General features: G+C 43.5%; 3 protein-coding genes across 5 annotated transcripts in view; 2 read left to right on the top strand and 1 right to left on the bottom strand.

Annotated features, from left to right (window-relative positions):
* apela (apelin receptor early endogenous ligand) overlaps positions 1-1,464 on the top strand; it is a 2,993-nt gene extending 1,529 nt beyond the window's left edge. The window contains exons 2-3 of the mRNA XM_048260140.1: positions 1-12; positions 1,208-1,464. The exon at positions 1-12 is cut by the window's left edge and continues 75 nt beyond it. Of these exons, the coding sequence (XP_048116097.1) occupies positions 1-11 (11 nt within the window). The 3' untranslated portion in view covers position 12; positions 1,208-1,464. The remainder of the gene's footprint in view (positions 13-1,207) is intronic.
* A 1,720-nt stretch (positions 1,465-3,184) lies between these two features.
* Positions 3,185-17,587, bottom strand: tmem192 (transmembrane protein 192). 3 transcript variants are annotated; one of them, XM_048251585.1, is made up of 6 exons: positions 17,410-17,587; positions 16,588-16,740; positions 11,063-11,324; positions 9,357-9,494; positions 4,994-5,105; positions 3,185-4,052 (listed from the first exon to the last, which is right to left on the bottom strand). In XM_048251585.1, exons 1-6 carry the CDS (start codon positions 17,452-17,454, stop codon positions 3,929-3,931), a joined length of 834 nt encoding a protein of 277 aa, XP_048107542.1. In that variant the 5' UTR covers positions 17,455-17,587; the 3' UTR covers positions 3,185-3,928. The 3 variants fall into 3 exon arrangements, with proteins under 3 accessions (XP_048107542.1, XP_048123047.1, XP_048115435.1); XM_048267090.1 differs by lacking the exon at positions 16,588-16,740; XM_048259478.1 differs by lacking the exon at positions 17,410-17,587 and having other exon boundaries at positions 16,588-16,746.
* Positions 17,588-18,235: 648 nt separating this feature from the next.
* npy1r (neuropeptide Y receptor Y1) lies at positions 18,236-25,374 on the top strand. Its single transcript, XM_048240665.1, has 3 exons — positions 18,236-18,361; positions 21,034-21,844; positions 24,436-25,374. The coding sequence occupies exons 2-3, from the start codon at positions 21,110-21,112 to the stop codon at positions 24,853-24,855; spliced, it is 1,155 nt and encodes a 384-aa protein (XP_048096622.1). The 5' UTR covers positions 18,236-18,361; positions 21,034-21,109; the 3' UTR covers positions 24,856-25,374.
* Positions 25,375-26,275: the final 901 nt, after the last annotated feature.

The raw sequence follows: 26,275 nt of genomic DNA, 5'->3' as shown, positions 1-26,275 counted from the left end.
CATTCCCCTAAGGTAAGACACTCAAAGTCGCCTGGTGTGTAAACCTTAGGCTACTCCCCCTGAAGCTCTCTTACAGGGTGAACTAGCTTGAATATCTGCAGTAATTTGCAGCCTAAATTCACTATGGCCTTTCCTGCAACGTGTCTTAGTGTGGTGATTCAAAATCTATTCTTCAGAGGTGCTTGTAGGCCTATCCCAGGACAACAAGCCTGATAAATTAACAAACCTCCTCTTAGTGTATGTGTTTCAAAAGCCCTGCCACACTCAGAGACACAAACACACACACACACACAATAAATTAACTGGGTAATTACACTCTGAGACTTTCTGGGTGGATGTGAGTAAACAGACTCATGCACGCGCACACACACACACACACACACACACACACACACACCAAATTGCATTGGTGGTGGTAAGCTGAGTTACATTCCTAAAGCCCTTCTGCTAATAAGAAACAAACAAAACCCAGACACAATGGCAGGAATGTCTCTGTTACTGTCGGCACACATGGTGTGAGTTCTTATTGAAGGACTTGGGTCTGGCGTGCCTCTAGCTTTGCCAAAATGATTAAAGAATAAATGTGTAAGTATTTAGTTATATGTCAAGGAATCATTGGCTGTTTGGGGACCTTTCCGCACAGTTGAGAGCAAGGATCAAGGTTACAGGGCCATAAACCAGCAGCTGGGACTAGAAAACACACACACACACACACACACACACACACACACACACAAACTCCTCCAGTCCAGCTTTAAACAAAGACACTCATGTGAGTTATGAGGTGAAGCAATGGTCACACACACACACACACAGGAGGTGATATAGGGGCGTTAGTGTCAGGCAATGTGAGAAAAAGGGCTAGTGGCAGTTTTAATGCCTAAGGTGTGTGTTAGTGATTAGGGAGCCCTGTGTGTGTGTGTGTGTGTGTGTGAAATAAATCACCCTAATGGCGGCAGCAGCCCTGCGGAGCCACTGCACTGTTGTCCTGCTCCTTACTGAAGTCACGGCCTTTCCCCTCTGCTCCCTGACCCCACACACTTGAGTTAGGGCCGGCCAATCAGAACTGCATGCACATTCACATATTCAAACAAACACTGAGTTAGGGCCGGCCAACCGTAACTAGATGCACATTCACATGCTCAAACAAACACAGAATGGCTGTCACCCCAACTCAACAGTTTCCTGTATTGCTTGTCTTTTCTAGGGGACATCTATGAAAAAGGGGACAATCGGTGGAAAACGAACTACAGGACAATGGAATTCTCGTCCGCCGAGACAAACCCGCCTTCTGTGATCCAGTGCTGAGAGGAGATGGGCCAAGAATCTTGACTGTGGTGTTTCAGTGGTTTCTACTGATAATGATTACAACGTTCCTCTTACACCACGGCTACTCTCTTATATATATATATATATGCAGTGGACTTGAGTTGTCACTACTCATAGCTTTTGTAAATAGTTTAAACATGAGAATGACATTTTGTAAAGTATTCTTTGAAATGTGTTTATTTGTAAGTTATGCACTTCAAATGTTTTTATTATTTGAATATTAAATAAAAATGTGTATGCTCAAATCTTAACGGTGAGAAAACATAACATTTCCATCTTTGAGCCTCTTGTGGGCCAGTCATCGGACAAGAGGATGTAGAGAAGTATAAGCAGAGCTGGGACCTGTATCTGTTAATGAGTCCCCAGGGGTTGCCCTAAGAGATGGCCAGTCGTGTACTAGGACGTGTATTTGGGTCAGCCAATTGCTGGTCCAGAGTCAGATGTTCTGTATGTGCTCAGTGCGGTTGTCCACTGAAGTCCTCTGTTGATTGCAGTGCTAAAAGGAACTGATGGCCTCTTAGAGAAGTAAATGGTGCTTGTGATGTTTAAGACTTCACAAAAGGTGACTGATACACAACAATTAGCTTTCAAACTCTTCCAATTGATCTCCATTGCCATCACAGGGGAAAGTGTGGTAGTCCGTCATTATGTTCTTTGTTTGTTTGAACATAGATCAGTACATTTCAGACGTTGCTCTATTTCATCTGCGTCCATAAGCAGAAAACATGCACGAGGGACTAAATGGACACACAGTGAGGGTGGAGGCTTCGGTCTTCATATTTAACATGGGGCATAAAAGAGCCTCTACTGTGGCCTGCTCAGGCTTCGGTCTTTATATTTAACATGGGGCATAAAAGAGCCTCTACTGTGGCCTACTCAGGCTTTGGTCTTCATATTTAACGTCGGGCATAAAAGAGCCTCTACTGTGGCCTACTCAGAGGGTCATCAGGTCATCCAGTCCAAGTTCATGTAAACCTTTTACAGCTGTGTGACAACCAGTTTTGCAAGAACTACCAGAATTGCAATAAAATTATTACAATTCTCGTTTATTGCAAAACTGGTTGCAAAACACGTTTTCCAACCATTTTTGCAATAAATCAGATTTGTAATCACTTTATTTCAACGTTTGTAGAATGTATGCAGATGTCCCTTTTTATGTTACTGGCTATTTACAGTTGTGTAGGACAGCAAATATGAAAAACAGATGCAAATTATCGAAAATTAAAGCAATCATAATGATACAATAAGATGATGAATATATTCCCTATATGACCGACCTAATGATTTCCAACTAATGACTAATTTCTTTACCTGTCCTTTGAAAATCTTTTGATACAATACTGGTTTATTATTTATTAAAGTATCTATCCCCTTGAGGATCAATAAAGTATCTATCTATCTATCTTATTACAAAACTGGTTATTGCATTTCTGCAATAACTTTATATCAAAGTTCGTAGAATGATTGCAGATGTTCCTTTTCGGATGTTACTGACTGTTTGGAGTTGTGTAGGACGGTTAATATCATAAACAAATCTAAATTATCTAGAAAACAACCATAATGATATAAGATGATGAATAGATTCCCTATTTTATTGACTAGTGATTTCCAACTGACTTCTTTAACATTGAAAGTAGGTATTGGTAACACATTTTGTAACAAGTTTTGCAATAAACGAGAATTGTAATAATTTTATTTCATTTTTGGTAGTTATTGCGAAACTGGTTGCCACACAGCTGGTATACTGTACACTAGACTGTTTGAGGGACTTAAAATGAATATTAATGACAGGTTTTTAAAATTATATCTGACAAGACACCCAAAATGTTTTATTCATTCACAAAGATGTACAAAATCATCTCAAACAGTCTTTAATATGGAACACTTTACTTTTCCACTTACACATGAGTAGTTTGACAGAAATGGCAAGAAAGCAACCATCAAGACCAGCAACCCAAAGCAGATCCACACAATCCCTGAGACACTCTCTCACTTGCTCACACACACACACAGAGAAGCATTACATATATGAGGTGACACAAATCATTCATTTTCATGTAAACAAAATAATAATAGTTAAAGTAGTAAAATAGAAAAATAAAACATTAGACCCTGCCCAAAATATCAACCACTGAGATAAGAGATGAGGAATAGAATAATAAGAGATAAGAGAGGAGTAATAGAAATGATTGAACATGATTCCTTCCTGGCTCAAACCATTGTGTTGTTAGGGAACTATTGGCATAGTAATGCGAGAGTATCGTTAAGGAAAGGTTACTTGGGGTCATTTGTCACTAAAGACTTCTCTGATCAGCCAGCCATGACCTCAGAGGCCGGACCCTCTCACTATCTCCCTCACTCTCAATACAAACACACACACCCAACAAACACAATGTGCTTACTCACCAGGCACACAACCAGTTTGATTTCACACACACATTATGCAGACGTGCACGTGTGTGCACACACACGCGCACACACACACACACACACACACACACACACACACACACACACACACACACACACACACACACACACACACACACACACACAGCTAAAAGTCGTGCAGTGCAGCAGGCAGTGGAGGGTCCTGGTGTCAGTCTCTGATCTGCTGAGCAGTGAGCGCCAGAATCCTCTTGCTCAGAAGAGTGTTGTGCTGCTTCAGGTACTCAATCAGGTCCGCCTGCTTCTCCACCACCTCCTCAAGACTCGAGCCAGCCATCCCACACACACACACACACACACACACACACACACACAAAGAGTCAATAAAGCTTAAGAAAAACAGTGATAAAACAGATACACACCCAGTGGCTAGAGTGTGATGGGTGGAAATGTGGTGTTTCTTTGAGGAAACTGACCCACTGGCCTCTGTTTACAAAGCCTTCAGCCCGACCCAAGGGACTGTGTGTGTGTGTGTGTGCGTGTGCCCTCTTTGCAGATGCTAATGGGAGAGCAAAGACAGAGAGATGGGCAGATAGAGGTGGCTACAGAGAGATAATTATACGCATGCCAACCAGGACATTCCAGGTAAAAATATCAGATGACTGAATCAGGAACACATTTAAATTAAGTATAAAATATAATGTTTCTATAAGTATAAAATATAATGTTTCTATAAGTAACGGAGATTACAACATGGAGTTTGCCTGTGTAAGACGTGTGATAATAAGGTGTTTCACAATGAGTGTAATAAGGGTGCTTAACTGAATTTCCACTTTAGAAAAGATTGGAAAATCTATGTAGCTGAGTCATGTAGGCCATTCCCAGTAGTTTGCCTGTCGGAAGGCTTGATATTGAGCACTGAGAAATCAGCATGTTCGACTTGGTAGCTGGTCGTGGTCCTGGGGGTGAGTGATGGCTGTTTAGACAACATCATACAGCATGTGTTTGTGTACTGAACCCTCTGTATGTGAGGGGAAGTATATGTGCATGGACACGGCTACGTTTAGCCCTGTGCATGGTGTGATTGGCATCACCCAGATGCTCCATACAGCACCAAGATGCTGTGTCAGTGCAAACTTGTACAATGTGCATCCAAGCACTGGCTCAGGATGAGCAGGTATCAGTGTAGCGCCAATGCAGATCGTTTCTTACTAGACTACTGGGTCGTGTGACTGGACGGCTAGTGAGGGAGTGAGTGAGTGAGTATGTGTCTTACCTGAAGCCTGTCTCGGTGTGAGCGTGACTGCCACTGCTCAAGTAGGTGTGGAAGTGCTCCTCTTGATTGATGTCAGGACTGAGTTTCTCCATGTTAAATCTCACCACCTTCACTAGAACAGAAAACACACACACACACACACACACACACACACACACTCTCAATACAAGCAAAACAAACAAAATACTTTATAGATATAACAGGGACGCTACACTTCACTGATGTGTCCCATTGGCGTAGCGCCTGCTGCAACAATTAGCTTCCACTGTAATGAATAGCAATTGCTATGGACCCTTTCAGGAGAGTTGCATTATCAGCATCATAGTTGGCCCCACAAGGCTTCCGTTTTAACATTCCATATGTTATCTTAATGCAGAGGAAGTAGATTGGGGCCCAAATAGAATGTTCAAGCATTGTTTTTGTTTACCTTGTTGAAAGGGTCTATAAATGTACTAGAAACACTCTGCTCTGTGAAGACCCATGCCTACTCTGCCTCTAGTAGACTCTGACCCCTGATCTACCCAAATGATGTGCGGTGCACATAAATAAAAAAAACGTGCAACCAACGTAAGACGTTCGTCTTGAGCCTTGCACTTCAGAAGTGTGAATGCGTGTGTTTAGTAGGTGTGGAAAGCAGCACTGTAGCTGCAACATCCTCCACTTCTAGTGTGCTATTCTCACACTACACCCCCCCCACACACACACACTTTATCTATTTAAGTATTTATCTCTCATTCTCACACACTCCACTCAACTTCTGTTTTATACTCGTATACCCCACCCCACCCAACCCCCAATATTCCTTCCATCACTTCCACACAGCACTTACAGAAACTAGCAAAACAAGCATAGGGGTTAAGTCATTTAGAGAACGTCAGACAAGTCCAGGAAGTGACGTCGAGCGCGTAAAAAAAAGAGTCATCCGGAAGTGAGAGGGGAAGTAGATACATAATATACTTTAGTGTTTATGGAGAATACAGTGGGGAAAACTTGTTTTCTTTTCCAGTCTAAGGAGAAAATAGTCGCATTAGGTAGAAGCTTTTTATTATTACTCGTAATTCACATTCATTTATGAAATAATCGATTGCGCCTGACTGTCCACGTGATCTGCCAGAGTCAGCTTGAAGGAGCTAGAAAACACGACCCTGGACACACCAGCTGACCAGTGACTCACGGCAGATATCTCGGAATTCTGTCTCCATTGGCTATGGTTTAAATTTCATTCCTATTCATTAAAATGAGCATAATGACTGATGAAATAAATGACTATGATGTTTAATAAACCATTGTAGGCATACATTTAACAAGTCTTCATTATATCACATCAATTCAGTGTTTTCTGTAGGCTACTATGTGTCACATTGGTTTACAGTAGGTTTACAGTAGGTTATCAACACGTTTTCAGCACCACTGTTGCGGAAATCACACACAAGAAGGCATCCTTTTGATTTGTTGTACACTTTTGCACATTCCGACATGAGGAAGCAGCATGGGAAACGTGTCCTTTCTCTGCCTTCATTTCTAACTCTTTGTCTGAGCCTGCAGTACAGCCACAGTGCAGCTGTTACAAGAGGGTCTGGCGTCATTTTGTTATGATGCACTTCCTGCGACGGTCACTCGTCTCTAAATGACTCAACTCCCTCTTGAAACAAGGCAGATCAACAAGTCATATCCTACATTTCAAACGCGCACACACACACACACACACACACACACACACACACACACTCTTACATTAGCCAAGAGCAAAATAATACTTTAGGTCTGCAACAGCACTGAACAGTCTGACAAAAATATGCATAAGTATGCTTTGCTGGTTGTAGATGAATTTGGAGTGTACTTTTGAATGTTGCGTTATTCTGCTACTGAGGGTACTATGGTTGATTTGTCACGTGAGCATGAGAGCCAGCGAGAGGTGTAGGGGTCAAGCAGAGCAATGGCTGGGGGAGAGGGAGAAAGAGGCTCAGAGATAGAGAATTGTTTAAGGAGGATGTGACACATTCCTCACATCTTTAACAAACAGTGGCACCTCACTCAGTCAATGACACCATAAACACAAACAACGTGATAATAACTCTAATCTCCATTTCTCCCGCACTTCCTCTTCTCTCTCTCTCTCTCTCTCTTCTCTCTTTCTCTCTCTCTCTCAAAGTGTCCCAGAACAGTGTTGATGTCTGTGCTAAACTGCTCTTCTCTCCTGTGTCAGTAACCCTATGCAGAGTCCAGCTCAGTCCAGCTCAGTCCTCCACTCCAGCCCTGCGCTGCCGTCTCGGCCTCTCTCAGCCCCTGCCCCCCCCCCTCACCCAGCAGCTGCGCTGCGCTCACCTGCTAAGAAGCTCAAAGCCCCCACACTACTCCATCACTGACACAGCACACACACACACACGCACACAACACACACACAAACAACACACTCGTACATACACACATACAACTGCAGCAGACTTTTCATGCCTTGTTAAGGCACAGGTCTCTGACAATGAGAATGATGCTTCTTTCCACATTAGTCCACAATGCATTTCTTCCTCTCTCTTTCTCCCTCTCTCCCTCCCTGTGTTTAACCCTTTGATGGGCACTAAAGCTCTTTGATGTGGAGGAGCAGCAGAGCTGAGGCATTCATGTTTAAATGAGTGCAGTACACCGGGCAGAGGGAGAAATCACCTTCCCTCTTCAAAAGACACACACACACACACACACACACACACACACACACAGGCTCAAAAGAACTTCAAAGAACTGTGAGCAGAGATTGACAAGGGGGACATATACTGTAAAGAATCCACACAATTGATAATGTGTGAATCAAGTAGATGGGCGGAAGAGTTCTCTACCCGCTGGACACTGATCAGACAACAGCGCTTAAAAGCTTCGGAGCAGCTTGATCTGTTCTCAAATCAGAGCTACTGATCAGACCACAGCACTTAAAGGATCTGTTCTCAAATCAGAGCTACTGATCAGACCACAGCATTTAAAGGATCTGTTCTCAAATCAGAGCTACTTTATGACAAACTTCACACACTACTGAGATTGCCAGGTCAAAACACACACCATCACTCATTGGCAGGATGACACTATAATCACACTAGTCACACAACAAACAGATCCAAATCCGCTCAGCTCATTTGTAAGTGTCCATTAGAGGCTGTGTCCGAATGCTAACTACTCCTACTCACACACAAGCTATACTCCTACTCACACACAAGCTATACACATATCTCTTGCACTTTCCATGGGATGGGATTCTGGTGACAAACATAGACAGACACACACACACACACACAAAGAAAGAGTTTTTTTAAAGGTGTATGCTTAGGGAGTAAGCTTAAAAATCCAAAGAGAGAAATGAAGTGTGTGTGTGTGTGTGTGTGTGTGTGTGTGTGTGTGTGTGTTATAGAATCTCCTCTCATCAACAGGACAATGGCATGGTATTTGAGGGTGGAGTAGGTATATATGTTGAACTGTGTGTGTGTGTGTGTGTGTGTGAGAGGAGTCTGGGTGGAGTTGCCTCTAGAATTTGCCTTTGGCGAGGATGAGTCTAATGAGCATTAGAGGCCCTCCAGCCTCTCTCCTCCCTCTCTCCTCTCCTCTCTTCTCTCCTCCCTCTCTCCTCTCTCCTCTCCTCTCCTCTGCTCCCTCTCCCTCTCTCTCCCTCCTCTCTCTCTCCTCTCTCCCTCTCTGCTCCCTCTCTCCTCTCTCTCCCCTCCTCTCTGCCCTCTCTCTCTCCTCTGCTCCCTCTCTCCCCTCTCTCCTCCCTCCTCTGTGCTCCCTCTCTCCTCTCTCTCTCTCTCTGCCCCTCTCTCCTCTCCTCTCTCCTCTCCTCTCCTCTCTCTCCTCTCCTCTCCTCTCCTCTCTGCCCTCTCTCCTCTCCCTCTCTCCTCTCTGCCCTCTCTCTCCTCTCTCTCCTCTCCTCTCTCTGCTCCTCTCTCCCCTCTCCCCTCCTCCCTCCTCTCTCCTCCCTCTCTCCTCTCTCCTCCCCTCTCTCCTCTCCTCTCTCCTCCTCCCTCTCTCCTCTCCTCTCCCTCCTCTCTCCTCTCTCCCCTCCTCCTCTCTCTCCTCTCTCTCTCCTCTCTGCCCCCTCTCTCCTCTCCTCGCTCTCTCCTCTCTGCTCCCTCTCTCCTCTCTCCTCTCCTCTCTCTGCTCCCTCTCTCCTCTCCTCTCTCTCTGCCCCCTCTCCTCTCTCCTCTGCCCCCTCTCTCCTCTCCCCTCTCTGCCCCCTCTCTCTCCTCCTCCTCTCTGCCCCCCTCTCCTCTCTCTCCTCCCTCTCCCTCTCTCCTCTCTCCTCTCTGCCCCCTCTCTCCTCTCTCTCCTCTTAGTGCCTCACACAGGGCTTGATCACACACATACAGCACACTGCTGCTCCTACCTATGTACAGCATCAGAAAGACCACGGACAGCAACAGCTCCAGACTCAGAACTCCCAACAGCAGGTAGACAGACAGCTGCCTCTGGGCCCCGTCCAGCACAGTGGTGAGAGCCAGCAGCAGCAGAATGAGCAGGTTTCCTATACGGACACAGAGAGAGAGAGAGGCTCTGAGGGTCAGCAGCAGAATTAGCAGGTTTCCTATACGAACACAGAGAGAGAGGCTCTGAGGGTCAGCAGCAGAATTAGCAGGTTTCCTATACGGACACAGAGAGAGAGAGGCTCTGAGGGTCAGCAAGGGTCTGTCCTTAACACTCACTTGCACTACAGCGTTGAGGATTGTTGGCGATGGCATTACATACTCTAAATTACTCTACCAGAAATATTCAGGAGGTCTGAAACCAGGGAACAACAGATGCATCTCAAAAAATTAAAATATCATGAAAAAGTTCATTTTTCCCCCTGTAATTTATTATTCCTTTCAAAATGTGAAACTTTCATATAATCTAGATTCCATTTCACATAAAGTGAAACATTTTTTTTTTATCTTGATTATTCTGATCTTGATGAATACAGTTTATAGCTCAGAAAAATACAAAAATCCAGTATCTGAAAAATATTAGAATAAAGAATTTATAATACAGAATGTCTAATGTCTAATCAAAACACCATCAATGGTTTCCTTTTTTTTTTTTCTCAGTCTGTGCAGGGCAATGGACTTTTCCACGGTATTGTATTCTTTTAAGATTATTTATTTAAGTATTTTTATTCATGGTCTACTCTACTCTACTCCACTCCATACAATTCTTGAAACATAGTCACACCTTAATTACTCTTAAAGCAACACAATTATTTTATCTTAATAGCTTAATAATAGCTCATCGAAATTGATGAAAAGGGGAATTTCTACATTGTGCTACTTAAAAACTGATTAGGCTGTGCTGTGTCATGCAGTAAGATGTCGCCCTCTAGAGGCCACAATGACAACTATCAAAGATGGGGCCCAAACTCTTTTGCCATCTTTGTCCACACACAGCAGTGGTACATTACACAAAACAATTGAGCAATTCTCAGGAAGTGAAGGAGACCAAAAATGTAGGCTTGGGCACTTGTGGCTGTGGATGTCTCTGTGTGGATCATGTTTAAATGTGCAATTTGATGTGTAAAAAGCATGTGAACACATGCTACAGTTGACTAAAAAGAGGAATAAAAAAATCATCTTTTAGAAATTGATCTTAATGCCTTAATTTCAAATTGGACACCAATGAGCTTAATGCAAATCAGACCAGCTAATAGGCTAACTGAAATAAAATCATGCAAATTTCTAAGTATGGTGAATGGTATGTGATGATGTGGGGCTATTTTAATTCCGGAGGCCAAGGGAACATAATCAAGATGCATAGTATCCTGCATCCATGAAATAACTGGTCTTTAAACATACAAATCTGCCTGCCTCTATGGGAATTTAACATAAGAGTTCCTATACTTATGCCTCCTGTATTTTAAAGAAGAAAATTTACTTATTTACAACACATTATTCATACACAAAGAAAACTGATGTCCTTAAAGGTTGGATTTCTCCTCATTTTTTAAAAAAAGGCATTAAGATCAATTTCCAAAAGATGAATTTTTTTAATTCCTCTTTTTAGTCAACTTTAACATGGGTTCACATACTTTTCCTTGCCACTGTATGCGTGTCCATGTCTCACCTAAAGACTGCATGAGCAGCGGCAGGGATACGGTGTCTCGTGTCTGACGGTAGAAGTGCAGGTAGCCTCTGCGTCTGGCTGCAGTGTTGTGGTACTGAACAAAGTGTTGGTGGATGTACGAGATGATCCACAGTGCCACTTTACAAAGTACCACCAACGTCTTGCTGTCCATACCACGCATCAAGGCTGCACACTCCGCACGACGTCCATCTTCTAGCCCACACAATACACACACCACAACCGACAAACACACGAAAGCCACCTGTGGAGGCCAAACACACAGTTTTAAGTTTTGGTCTCTGCATTTATCCCAATCCGTGAATTAGTGAAACACACTCAGCACACAGTGAACACACAGTGAGGTGCCTGCAACAACAGCGGCGCTCGGGGAGCAGTGAGGGGTTAGGTGCCTTGCTCAAGGGCACTTCAGCCATGCCTACTGGTCGGGGTTCGAACCGGCAACCCTCCGGTTACAAGTCCGAAGCGCTAGCCAGTAGGCCACGGCTGCCCCAAAGACAATTCACACAGTCCTATGATACTGAGGTAAAATGCACATTGGTCCAGTGTGCAGTAACTGGCATAAAGACCACTCATTTGTGAGTACTCCACTTCAAACAGTGCAACACATTTAAGGAAAATCTCAAGTGTCTTACATAGACCCCGTCTCCTATGCATTCCCCGGTGTGCATTATGGGATAAGATAAGGGCCTGTTTTGCTTTAACTTGTGACAGCAGTCTGACTGCCAGAAAAAGCTGTCAAAGCTGAATTATTCTGAAGCTAAAAGACACATTGAGAGTGAAACAGGCAATTCCCTGTAAACTACATATTAAGTTATGTTCCATGTAATCTACATATTAAGTTATGTTCCATAAACTACATATTAAGTTAAGTTATGTTCCATGTAAACTACATAATATTAAGTTATGTTCCATGTAAACTACATATTAAGTTATGTTCCATGTATGTGGTTATTTCAAAATGTGAAACTTTCATCTGATCTATTCTTTACACATTACGTGAAATATTTCCAGAGGTGGAAAGTAACTAAATACATTTACTCACGTTACTGTATTGAGTAGTTTTTCTGAGTATTTTGTATTTTTTAAGACTAACGAAAACAGTAAGGGAGAGAAAAAAATCGCGCCCTAAACCACTAGCCTAGTCATAACTAGATGTACCGCAGAGCGGTACAAAATATGACCGCCGCCCAGTCCAGCACATTTTTTCCACAAAAAGAAATCACGCTGAAAGGCCTATATGATTCTAACTGTCTCACTAAACTGCATTATCCACACTCAATTCTCACTGGTATCTGCTAGACAACAAGTACCAAAACATGATTAGTTCATAGATTTCACATGTAAAATTCATTTTATACAACCCCACCTCCATCTTGCCTGTTCATAATTCTGAGAAATTCTTGATTGTCATGTTTATGTTATTGTCTTGATTGTTATGTTTAGGTTATGTGTGTGGGTGTGTGTGTGTGAGTGTGTGTTTGTGTGTGTGTGCGTGCTTGTGTGTGTGCCTGCGTATGTGCCTGTGCATGCAAGCGTACATATGTCTACTGTGTGAGTATGTGTCATACGTATGATTACTGTGAATGTGTGTGTATGTGTATGTGTATCTGTTTGTGCACATGTGTGCACATGAAATGGGCTAACATGACCCCTGGAGGCAAACATACGGAGGAAAAAAATGGTCATCCTAGGCCCTACAATTCTCAAGATATTCACAGAGAACTGTGTCTGCCCTACCCCCTTTCGGGGGGTCCAGTCCAGCAGGGGGGCTACAGATCAAAACGAAAAATGACGGTTCCATGCTATCCATGTGGGGGTACATGCCCACCAAGTTTTGTGTACCCCGGTCTTTCAGTGTCCGGGAATCCTTGTTGGTGTAATGCGTCACTAAATGTACACATAAATTATTTTATTGTAAAGGCCCCCATGAACGAAAAAGTACACAAAACTTGGCATGCATTAGGAGGGTGTCATAATGATCCTACACTTTTAATTTCGGTGCAGTTTTGACCGGCCAGCCAGAGATATTGTGATGAAAACACCTAATTTTTTGCTTTTAATTTTTAACTAGGTGGCTTATACATGAAATAAGTGGTAATGGGATGGGTTGACATGCCCCCTTAAGACCAACATACATAAAAGGTGGACCTCCTAGGCCTTACGGTTCTCGAGATATTCACAGAAAACTGTCTCCGGCCACCTACAGGCCAGTTGGTGTATAGTAACAAATTAATTTATTGTGTGGCCCCCCATGAACGGAATTCCACAAAACTTGGCGTGCATACAGAGGGTGTCATAATGATCCTACACTTCCAATTTCGTGCAGTTTTGACTATGTTAGGTCACAGATACCTTCAATTACAACACCTCATTTTTACTTTTTTGTGTTTAACTAGGTGGCGCTATACATGAAATGAGTATTTATGGAATGGGTTGACATGGCCCCTTGAGATCAACATACAAAAAAAAAAGGGTCCTCCTAAACCCTACGGTTTTCGAGATATTCACAGAAAACTGTGTCTGCCCTACCCTCCTTTCGGGGGTCCAGTCCAGCGGGGGGGGCTACAGATCAAAACGAAAAACGATGGTTCCATGCTATCCATGTGGGGTTACATGCCCACCAAGTTTCGTGTACCCCGGTCTTTCAGTGTCCCGGGAATCATTGACGGAAATTTGGGCATGCGAAGGGGGAAAAAAAAAATGAACCTAATGATCAGCATATGTAGCCTACAACAAAACATGAATCAAGCTGGCGCCATGCAGTCTTTCTAAAAGTGATGGAGCTGGATCACGAGATGCATCAGATTAGCCTAACGTATGGAAGTGTATTTTACGCTATTCCAATGGGTTGTCTCCGTTAGTTTTAGCACCAATAATTGCGGAGATATTCAAGCAAAGTAAACACCATGGGATTTCGTGTTTTGACGTTTGTGCTCACCTTTCTTTGGAAAGAAGTTTATTAGCAGTTGTTTCCCCTCATGTTGATGTCTCTTTTTCCTGTTTTGTTTTTTTAGTAACCTTAGCCTACTTGGCTTTCTTGGAGAAAGACATTGCACCAGCAGCACAACAATTAGCGGTCCACTAGCGATGCTCAACTAAATAAACGAAAGATAGACCAGGGCCTACCTTATGAATCGTGCAGGTGGACTAAACCATTTAGCTCCTTAGCAAGGGAGAGTGAGAGTGACCTTAGACCAGTGTTTCTCAAACTTTTTTTCTGGGGACCCACTTTTTAAAAATGACAGACTATCGCGACCCAACTCGTGACTGTGGTAGTTAACAAACTAGACAGTTTTCACTATGTTTTGCATACAAAATCCAGTCAGTCAAACTTTACATTTCGTCTGACATTCATTTTGACATTTAATTTGTAAGTTAAAATATTCAGGTAAAATAAATATATGGTGGAAATAAGTATTGAACGCTTATTGTTTTTCTTTTTCAGTAATTAGCCTAAACTTCCAGTGAGTAGCCTATATTCAAAATGTTCACCACACATTATATTAACACACATATAAAAAATCCAAACATAAGAGTTATGTGTAATAAAGTGGAATGACACAGGAAAAAAAGTATTGAACGTTCCTACTGAAATTTGTATGACAAAACTTATTAGTCGCAGTATCAGGTGTGATTTTGGCCCATTGTTCTAAACAGATTCCAGGGGTCCCTCTTGTGAATCCTGATCTTTAGTTACTTCCAGAACAGTTTAATTGAATTTAATTGAATTGGCTGCCTTCAAGTGTTTTTGGAGCTTTCGCAGAGTGGTCCTTGGCTCTTGGAATTGACTATCCTTCTGACTTCCTGGTCAGAAATATTGCGAGGAGATCCTGTGCAAGGCCGGTTGATGATGCAGTGATGTTTCTTCCACATGCAGATAATGGTTCCCATGCTGCTTACTGGAAGATTCTGAAGTTTTGAAATGCATCTGTAACCAGTTTCATTGATATGTTTTGCAACAATAAGGTTGCAAAGGTCTTGGGAGAGCTTTTTGCTTTTATCCATCATGAAATGTTTCTTGTGTGACACCTTGGTAATGAAAAACCTTTTTATAGCCCATCGATATGTAGGCTACTAACCAAGCTTATATTAATTCGCACAGATAGAAAGGATAACTACTCTCTAACTACTTACAGATTTCAGCTCGTTCCTTCCCTTTCCCTTGCCTTTAGTGCTTTTTCTTAGCGTGTTCAATACTTTTTCCCCTGTGTTATTCCACTTCATTACACATGACTCTACTTATGGAGTTGTTTGGATTTTTATGTGTGGATTACCTGAGTTATTGCTAATGCCTGGTGAAAATGTTGTGCCCCCTGTATTCCACTTTTCAAGGGCCCTCTCCTACATTGGGGCCCTATACTTCCCACTTTCCCCGACCAGTTCGACACCCTTTAATCTGCTGAACCTTCTGCTCATTTCCAAATATAAAAAAAACTCTGCAACTCAACATTGGCCTGCCTGCCTCAGCTGCCTGTGAGGGGCTTTTCAGTTGTGCTGGATTACTGTTCACTGCAAAGCGACCCAAGGAGGAGTGCAACTAACTTTGAAAATCAACTACTGCTCAAACTTAAAGGAGAACTCCGGTGATTTTTCACATAGATCTCCATTTCTCAACGTCCTTATCAGGCAAGTACCTCCTTTCGTGACCATATTGCAACACTTTTGGGCACTTATCGCGGCATCTATTTCGGGCAGAAATGCGTGTGCTTAAGGCTTCACGACACCAATCTTGCTCCAGCAGCGAGATCACAACAGATGATTAGCACGATGTCTTCACAGCACACCACTTGATTGGCTCAATGTATTTTACAATACACCACATGATTGGCTCAATGTATTCACATGTCGACGTTTTGCCGTGGAAGGGTTGTGATGTGTAGACAACTGCCATATTGGCGTTACAAACTAACCCCATGTACTATGGAGGATTTTTTGAGTGCTGTATCTCCTCATTAGAAAGTCTCTGGTAAAACTAGTTGTTCTGGTACCCCCAAAAAAAAAGTAACTAAGTAACTTTTACTTAAAGTACATTTTAAATGAACTACTTTTTACTTTAACTTGAGTACATTTTCAGATCGGTATTTTAACTTGTACTTGAGTAATATTTCATCAAGGTATTGGTACTTTTACTTGAGTACAATATTTTCGTACTTTTTCCACCTCTGAATATTTCAAGTCTTTTTTATTTGATCTTGATTATGGTTTATAGCTCATAGAAATAAAAAAAAAAATATCCAGTAGGCTAGGCCTACCTCAAAAACATAGAGTGAAGAATTTATAATACAGAAATGTTGATCTGAGAAGAGCTGTAATCAGCTAATTAAGTCAAAACGCAGGCAATGGCTTCTTGAACCTATGATCTCTCGGTCTGTGCAAGGCAATAGACTTCCACAATAGTCTTTTTTTAGATGCATCTGTATTGTTATTTTGGTACTCATGACACACTATCCCAGGTTAATTGGGCCTGTAATTAAAGGCATTAAAAGCATAACTGAGGGTCTCACATGAAAGAACAGCAGTAGTCCAGCCGTCCAGGAAGTGGGTAATTTTTTAAATTCCCTCTTGATGGCTGAATCAAGGGTATCCTGAGAGATCAAGGGTCCCTCAACCAGTGGATCGTCCTCCGCACTTTGAGAGATGTCAGTAGACGAGTTATTCTTCATGTGTGGGCCAAAACAAAGAGGCGTAAAAGTAAGTTACTGTCTGAAAACATCACACACTCCAATCAATCCAATCAACGGATTTCAGTAGTGACTTCAGGTATTAAAAGCCTATCAAAGGTCTCTTTGCAGATTGAACGACTTGATATAAAATATGAGTCACAATCTTGCAAATTATAATTCAGCCAAACCATGGGTCGTGTTATTCGAGCAACAATTTACCGATGAAGCCAGGTGTAGCAAAACGTGACATGTTTAACAAACTGTAACATTATGGCTAGCCTACCTCACAAATTGGCGTTAACTAGGCCTATAGAAAATAATTCCTTTTCAGTTTCCGTCTACAGAGGTTAGGCATAATTCTGCAACAGCCTATTCTACTAATGAGTTCTGAGCGCGAAACAATATGCTGATAGTATGCTGCGCTCACTGTCTGATGTTACTTGCTGCTGCTGCCATATTTAGTTACTGTTCTGCAACAATGTTGTGTTATCTAACAGTCTTTTTCTTTCGTGGTGTTATTGCTCCTGCAATTTCGATGCAGGAAATACAAAATAAAGTCACATGGGAATATCAGATGACTGCAGAGACTGGATACGATAAGAAAGACTGCTGTAGCAGGTTAGCTAGTAAAGAAATACCCTAATAAGTTAACTGTATACCCACAACTTGATGCGTGCCTTTGTAATCCATGGCTCCTTTCAAATGCATGAACCCACAAACTGAAAGACAAGAGACAGACAAAAGAACGACATCTGTCAACAATCAAAGCCGTACTGGCTGGCGACGACGACTTAACTTAACACTTGACAGGACAGCATCAAAACCAAAACATCGTATCGGAGTACCATTTAAAGGGGTCCGGGTTGCCTACTCTTCTAATGCCGATGTTCCTAGCTTTATACGATAAATAGCTAGGCTAAATGAATTACAACCGATAAATGTGCCTATCCTGCAATAAAACAACCAACACCATTATTACTTATATAAAAGGTCATACACCGGTTAAAAAGTTATTTTTAATATAGCCTAGGCCTATCATTCGGCACAGGTGATCGATCAGGCCTATAAAAATAGGACATATCGTATTAGAAAATTACAAGTTTATTTTGTGTAAGTGTAAGTAGGTATGGAGAGACATATGAATCTAGGACGAAATGTTTGGTGAACCTTCAGAAAAAGGCCTAAAGATTAACTTTGTGAGAATAGGTCTAGACGGCTACCAAAATAGGCCTATTGCCCAGTTGGCCACTAGCGTGGCGCCACTAAGTGGCGCTGTAGACATATAGCTTAACGTAAATGGTAACGTATAATTTATAAGTGCAGGTGGTCATCATCCATTATTTGGAGAGGAAGTGTGTGACCTTAATTGCGAAATCTTTGTAGTAGCTTTGGTCATATTTCCAGACACCCGCACCCATTACTGTGGCCAGGGCGATAAAGTCGCCATGTGACGAGTGTGCACGGGAATCTCTCTCTCTCTCTCTCTCTCTCTCTCTCTCTCTCTGCGTGAGGATGTGCGGTGCGCTCGTCTGTTCATTGTGGTCAAAACACCACAGCGTCAGGTCTGATTTTATGCATTTGTTCTGCGGAGATGCCTACTTCGTTATGCGTAAAGGTAAGTCTGAATAGATATTTGTTTGTTACATGAGGCGGTGGGGTGCGTTTTCTCTTTTTCTATGTATCTATTATAAGCTATCAGGGTATAGTCAAAAAAGTGCAACGTCAAAAATGTGCGCTCTTTCTGTCATGAGGATAGTTTGGGATTCATCTTACAAACCAGGGAAACATTTCTCATAGTTAACTGAAAGATGCATGTTTCAATGTTAAACATCTATGGATATCTTGGTAAGAACAAAGCAACGAAAAGGAGAATGAAGAAAGGGAAGTGTTCTGTACTTTGACCTGTTTACCAGTGGACACGGAGAATGAATGAGAACATATCGCTCTAAACTTTTACGACTCAAACAGATCTCACATCAGGTTGCGTTCAGACATAAGTGTGATGAAGTGGTGAATTTCACGCTCAGATGGAATTTTGAATGTTGCAGACGCGCATCATCAGTTGCGTGTAACCGAGTGACAATATTGGACTTGGCGACAAATTACCACTTCGGTGTTGTTTTGTATACCAAACGGGACCTATCAAAACCAATTTGAACCTCTTTGAGACGATGTATGTATATGATTTCCCATGTATCAGATCACATGACGTAAAAAAACTAACGTTTGTAGGCCCATGTCCTCTCACACTGCAGCGGTTAATGTGCAGCTCTACTGGGACTGCATAAGCAGCTTTCAGTACGCTTCAAAAAAAGTCATGACCTGCTTAATTCTGAATGTTAGGCCAGAGCCTTCTCTCTCTCTCTCTCTCTCTCTCTCTCTCTCTCTGTGTGTGCGTGTGTTTTTGTCTCAGTCATTTGTCCTACTGATTCATTATTTGTAAGTCGCTTTCAAAAGCGTCAGATAAAAAACAAAATGTAAATGCAGTCTAAATTATGCCAAATGTGTCTACTGTAGCGGATAACATAGACATAGACCAAGACGTTTAAAAAGACGTTCCGACCGAATTATTAAATTAATCACCACGGGTATTTGTCTCCATGTCTTCAGATTTCCGCGCTGGGTTTCAACCGACACAGTTACATCACTTACATGACTTACATGTAAGCTGGGACAATTTAACATGTTGCATCGTCTCTACCTCTGCATCATATAGAATTCAAGCGTGTCCTCTCCCTCTTTAATCACTATCTCAATTCATTTTTAACATTATTCTTGGCTTTGAAGATGTATTTTCCCTCATATACCTTGAAATGGAACCAGCTCTGATCTGAAACTTCACCAGTGCAGGCCATCTCCTTGGTGCTCCCATGTTTCATAAAGGAGCCATAAACCAGCCATAAGCTACAGAGTTATAAGTCTCCAATGACTGGCCTAATATCACAGATAATGATGGCTGTGGCTAATTAATAAACCACTGCAAACATAGGCTGAATTTCCATCTGTCTGTGTGGTCATTGTTATCATCTCTCTCTCTCTCTCTTTCTCTCTCCCTCTCTCTCTATCTCTCTTTATTGTCGTGTGTGTTTAACTCATCATAGGTAAAATCTCTGAAGCATCAAAGAATGATGTAGCCAGCCAGTCTCTGAACAACATGACTGAACTGAGAGGAATTGAATGTGTGGGTGTGTGCAAATGTGGGACCTCAAACTATATAGTCTATGAGCAGAGGGATGGCATTCAGTCTGTGGGTCACATCATTGAAAAATAATCTTTCTGTTGCATTCACCTCAAAGTGTATACTGTGTTTGTAGTCAGAGTCAGTAGTTGACAATGTTGCTAATGTGGTTGGTGACACACCTGATGTTTTATTCACTCAGGAGACACTTTTGTCCAAAGTGACCTATGTCAATTTACAAGGGCCACTGTCCTCGGAGCAACTTGGGGTTAAGTTATGTCACATATGATTCTCCATATTGTATTGAATGATGTGGTGTGGGGTGTACCGAATTAGACTCTTTTTATGCTATTTGTGTCTGTATGGTATTTGTGAAATAATTTGCTGCAGAATTAGACGTGAATTAGAGAATGTATGTGAATAAAGCAGAATGCAGGAGTCGTCAGCAGAGAGACGCAAGCTGAGGAAGACACGGTTTAGGTGCATTGTGCTCTGAAGAAATGCTGAGCTCAACCAATGATGACACAGCTGACAAGGCCCCCTGAAAGGCTTTGGAAAACTATCACTGAGATTGCTTTGTGTACAGATGTGTATTACATGGGAGAGGCAGCACAAATGTGTGTAGGCTGCATGTGTGTGTGTCTGGGTCTGGGTGTTCTAAATGTGTGTATAGGCTGCATGTGTGTGTGGCTGGGTCTGGGTGTTCTCTGTAGGCTGCATGTGTGTGTGTCTGGGTGTTCTGTAACATGTGTGTAGGCTGCATGTGTGTGTGTCAGGGTGTTTTCAAATGTGTGTAGGCTGCATGTGTGTAGGTCTGGGTCTGGGTGTTCACTAATGTGTGAAGACTGCATGTGTGTAGGGCTGGGTTAGGGTGTGCTGGTGCAGTTTCAGGGCATCTGTCACTCAATTATCTACTCATGCTTACTGATGTCATTAGGGATAGTGAACTAATTATGACCCTGAGGACGCAGTCAGAATGACGTTTTTAGTCATCAGTAAAATACACTCTCTCGGTATAGCTCTTACAGTTGGATCTGTGCGGTGGGATTGTCTCTCCCCAGCCTTATTTCATTATTGGTGATTTTTCATATTTGCACTTTTTTTGACAGTTTTCCACACTGAGCCTAAGTGGTGAGGCAGCATGAGGTGACCTGCGTTAGCTGCAGTATCCAGTCAGCCAGCAGCATGGCATACCCAATGCTCCTCCCCCCTCTCCCACCCGCTCCCCCCAACTGCTCGACCGCCTTAGAGGAGCGCAACTGCTCTTTCGCTAACCTGTCAGCGATCACAGCTTATGGCAGTGATGAGTGTGACAGCAACAAGACTCTCTTTGTCATCATGGCGATAGCCTACAGTGCAGTGGCCTTGCTGGGCGTGGTAGGCAACCTGGCTCTTATCCTTGCCATCATCCGACAACGAGAGATGCACAACGTCACCAACGTCTTGATTGCCAACCTCTCGCTGTCGGACTTGTTGATGGCGCTGGTGTGCCTGCCCTTCACCTTCGTCTACACCTTCATGGACCACTGGGTGTTCGGGGAAATTCTGTGCAAGCTCAATGGACTGGTCCAGTGTTGCTCAGTAACCGTCTCCATCTTCTCACTGGTTCTCATTGCCATGGAGAGGCATCAGTTGATCCTGCATCCTCGTGGCTGGAGACCCACAACACACCACGCCTGCATAGGCATCGCTGCCATCTGGACTCTAGGGCTGGCCACCGCTGCCCCCTTCCTGCTGTTCTCCATGGTAACGGACACCCCACTGACACAGCTCCCGCCGGAGATGAGGGAGCAGTTCCATGGGAAGGTGGTGTGTGTGGAAGCCTGGCCATCCAGGAGCTTCAAACTGACCTACACCACGTCCATGCTCTTCCTCCAGTACATCACCCCACTCCTCTTCATATTTGTCTGCTACTACAAGGTATCTACACACACACACACACACACACACACACACACACACACACACACACACACACACAAAGGACACACAAATTTACTCATTCAGTCACTTTTGATTATACACTGTCACACACACACACACACACACACACACACACACACACACACACACATGAATTACAGCATGAAATGGAAGGACATTAGGCAGTGTAAATATTTAGAATAGTAAGTTAATAGTGAGGAACAAAGAAGTCAAGCATGAAGAAAAGGAAGGGGGAGGAATAACAATGCTATTATAGATCACATAAAGCTAGAGTCTGGTGAGATGAAAGAAACAGCATTTTCCATTTGCACACACACACACACACACACACACACACACACACACACACACAGATATGCTGTCCTGAACCTGAGGATAAACATGGCCATATTTCTTATCCTTTGTACAGGAATGAAATAACTTTTCCATGCTGTTACTCCAAGAGAACAGTGAGAGCCAAACATTGTTCTCTCTCTCTTTCTCTCTGTCTCTCTCTCTCTCACTCACTCACACACATGCACACGCACACCCACACACAGATACACACATTGCACTATGACTGCCAATTATAAGAGCAAGAGACGGAAGTGGGAGAGGGGATACAGACAGTCAGTGGAGGAGAGGAGTGGAGGAGAGGAGAGGAGGAGGAGAGGGAGCTGTCTGTTCTGTTTACCTCTTCCTATCACAGGGGATAATAATGATAATGGTGGAATGTACCAGAAAACAGCTGAACCAAGACATAGCCACAGCTTTCTTTCCCTTAATCTCTCTGTAACTCTTTCACTCACTCACTCATTCATTCATCATCAGGTGCACTTCATCAACACACATGCGCGCGCACACACACACACACATTTCATGGTGATGTCGCATTGTAACCACAGATGACCAGCAGCTAGGATGAGCTGTCACATACATTTAGCATTGAGCAAGCACCACACACACAAAACACAGAAAAACATGCTACTGCTGTAATGACACAGAAACCCATCCCAGCCCAATTCAGCAAAGGCACAGAGGCCCTGATAGAGAATGCAAACACCTCTAAGCACTGGTTAATGCAACCTTCAACCCATTAGAGGGGAGTGTTGCTTACTACGTCATCTAGTTGCTTACTACGTCATCCCTTCACCGTGGGATAGTGAGAAACGTAATTTCGATCTCTTTGTATGTCTGGAACATGTGAAGAAATTGACAATAAAGCTGACTTTGACTTTGATCTCCCAGGTACAATCGGACGGGACAAATGCATTCCACTGAAACCAAACACCATACTACAGTATAATGGCTTCATAATTCCGTTTCTATGATGACTGTAAAGATTTTGAATTGCAATTTCAAATAAGTGGAAGAGAAACAATTATTTAACAGATGACCAGTGATGTATTTACCAAGGGCATGCACACACACACACAACACACACACACAACCTCACACACACACACACACACACACACACACACACACACACACACGCCTGCATTACCTATTCTACATCCTTACGAGTCAACTCCTTCACATATCCATTTACAGCAGGGCAAATACAGATTGCAATTGTGTGTGTGTGTGTGTGTGTGTGTGTGAGCATGTGTGCATGTGTATGTGTGTGTGTGTGTGTGTGTGTGTGTAAGCGTGTGTCTTCTGGGCATTGGAGCTTTGACTAAAGGGACATTTTCCAGGTCACCATAATCTTGTTCAACACAAACATTATCCAAGTAGTTGAATAGTTGCAGCTGTGTGTGTTTAAGGTTATGAACTGCTTGATACAGGCTTGTACACCCTTCAAACCAGATTGATTAATATTCATTGTTTTAAATGCACACCACATGAATATGTATTAATATACACCACACTGCAGGAGTCAAAGCTCTGGGACTGCCAAAGAGGAGCGACAGCTTGTCAATCAGTTAGTTAGACGGCACACCAGAGACAAAGTCTCCCTCCTCAGTGTGCTGCAGCACAGTCAAGACTATTAATACAACTGTGACATCACACACACACACACACACACACACACATACACACTGACATTAAGTTGACATTTAATGGTCAGTTGGACTCCCAAGAGGAGATCTGCTTTCTGAAAAAAAGGGAGTATGCTGAAGCTGAAGCTTCCACCATCTGATGGCAGACCTTATCTGAGCCCAGCATAGAGAGGAAAGAGAGGGAGAGAGAGAGAGGCAAAAGACAAGAGAAGGGAAGAGAAAGGGATGGAGAAGGAGAGGGGTCATTCAGTTAGAAAAGGCAGGGGCAGTGTTATGAACGAATAAAATAAGAATGACTTGTGAACACACACACACACACACACACACACACACACACATGGAAATACAGATGCTGGGCTTGTAGTCAGTTAATGATGTGGGCACTTTAGCCATACTGTCTTCAAATGCATACATTTGATTTACCTAGTATTAGTAACCGCCAACCCAGCCACGGCGTCTGTCTGTAGTTATTTATGCGTCTCACTACTTATTTAACGTCTTACTTGATTAGACTTTTTTGCTTGTGACAGTGTTTATATACGGTGGTTGTGTGTGTGTGTGTGTGTGTGTGTGTGTGTTCAGATCTACACGAGTTTGCGTCGACGGCGGAACATAATGGAGCGCGTGCGCGAGAGCCGCCAGCGGAGCAGCGAGATGCGGCGCATCAACGTCATGCTCTTCAGCATCGTGGTGGCCTTCGCCGTCTGCTGGATGCCTCTCAACGTCTTCAACGCCATCATCGACTGGCACCACGAAGCTGTCATGAACTGCACGCACGACCCCCTCTTCTCGCTCTGCCACCTGCTGGCCATGGCCTCGGCCGGGGTCAACCCCGTCTTCTACGGCTTCCTCAACCGCAACTTCCAGCAGGACCTCCGCGGCTTCCCGCTCTGCCGTCTGGGCCGAGGCCGGCCGCAGGAGGAGTACGACACGGTGGCCATGTCCACCATGCACACCGAGGTCTCCCGCACCTCGCTCAAGCTCGGCACATTGGACACCTGAGGCCAGACTATACACATTCAGCTTTGGCTGACTGGTTGTGTGTCCGTTCAGGCGTGTCCATGTGTGTGTGTGTGAACTTGTGTGTGAAAGTCGCAGCACTTTAGAGAGATTGTCTTAGTAAACCTCACATCAGACTCTGAGCTCTGAATGACTTGTAAGTGTGTGCTCTGAGTGGAGCTTAGACACTGTATGTGAGGAGACAGAAGGATGAAGACATCAGTAATAATTCAGATCTGTGGGTGATGCAGATATTTAACCCATTTGCCTGATGCTGCATAACGCAACATTCTATCTCCCGCCTGTTGCTGCATAGCGCAACATTGAATCTCCCGCTGGTTGCTGCGTAGCGCAGCATGCTTTTTATTTCATGTTTCTAGGTGTACAGAGGCTTAGATATTAAGGTTTTGGTAGACGTGGACAATTCTTAGTGTTTTTTCAGAAAACCCTTAGGAAATAAGGTTATTTAGTTTAGAATACCATAGGATTCTATAGGCGTTTTTAGCAGGCATTTCAGGAGTAAATGGGTTAACAGCAGCATACATGCTAAAGTTCTCTAGCTGGATTGAGGAGTTATGAGCATCCATAGCATAACTCTGTGTCAGGAGGAAGACGAGTTTTGTCAGGCACACATCAGCTCGTTCATCGATTAAACTGAAGTTCATGATGAATTTCTTCTGTTAATTGGCACCAGCAGGATTCACTGCCACTAATGACTTCTGCTGTGTGATTTATGTCACTCATCCTGTCTTTGCCTGTCAGCTTATAGAGTGTGTGTTTGTGTGTGTGTGTGTGTGTGTGTGTGTGTGTGTGTGTGTTCAGATCTACCGAAGTTCATCGGCGGGCGAACATAATGGGAGCTGTCTTGGTGAGCAGCCGAACAGCGAGATCGCAGCATCAACGTCATGCTCTTCAGCATCGTGGTGGCCTTAAGCCCGTCTGCTGGATGCCTCTCAGCGTCTTCCAGCGCCATCATCGACTGGCACCGCGAAGGCTGTCATGAACTGCACGCACGACCCCCTCTTCTCGCTCTGCCACCTGCTGGCCATGGCCTCGGCCGGGGTCAACCCCGTCTTCTCTGGCTTCCTCAACCGCAACTTCCAGCTGGGACCTCCGGCGGCTTCTCTCTACCCGTCTGGGCGAGGCCGCCGCCCAGGAGAATACGACGGTGGCCATGTCCACCATGCACACGAGGTCTCCGCACCTCGCTCAAGCTTCGGCACATTGGACACCCTGAGGCCAGACTATACACATTCAGCTTTGGCTGACTGGTTGTGTGTCCGTTCAGGCGTGTCCATGTGTGTGTGTGTGAACTTGTGTGTGAAAGTCGCAGCACTTTTAGAGATTGTCTTAGTAAACCTCACATCAGACTCTGAGCTCCTGAATGACTTGTAAATGTGTGCTCTGAGTGGAGCTTAGACAC

Source organism: Alosa alosa, chromosome 1 (genome assembly GCF_017589495.1).
Source record: "Alosa alosa isolate M-15738 ecotype Scorff River chromosome 1, AALO_Geno_1.1, whole genome shotgun sequence".
Taxonomy (NCBI): domain Eukaryota; kingdom Metazoa; phylum Chordata; class Actinopteri; order Clupeiformes; family Clupeidae; genus Alosa; species Alosa alosa.
Note: the sequence above shows the minus strand (reverse complement) of the source record. Positions and strands in the feature narration are given on the sequence as shown.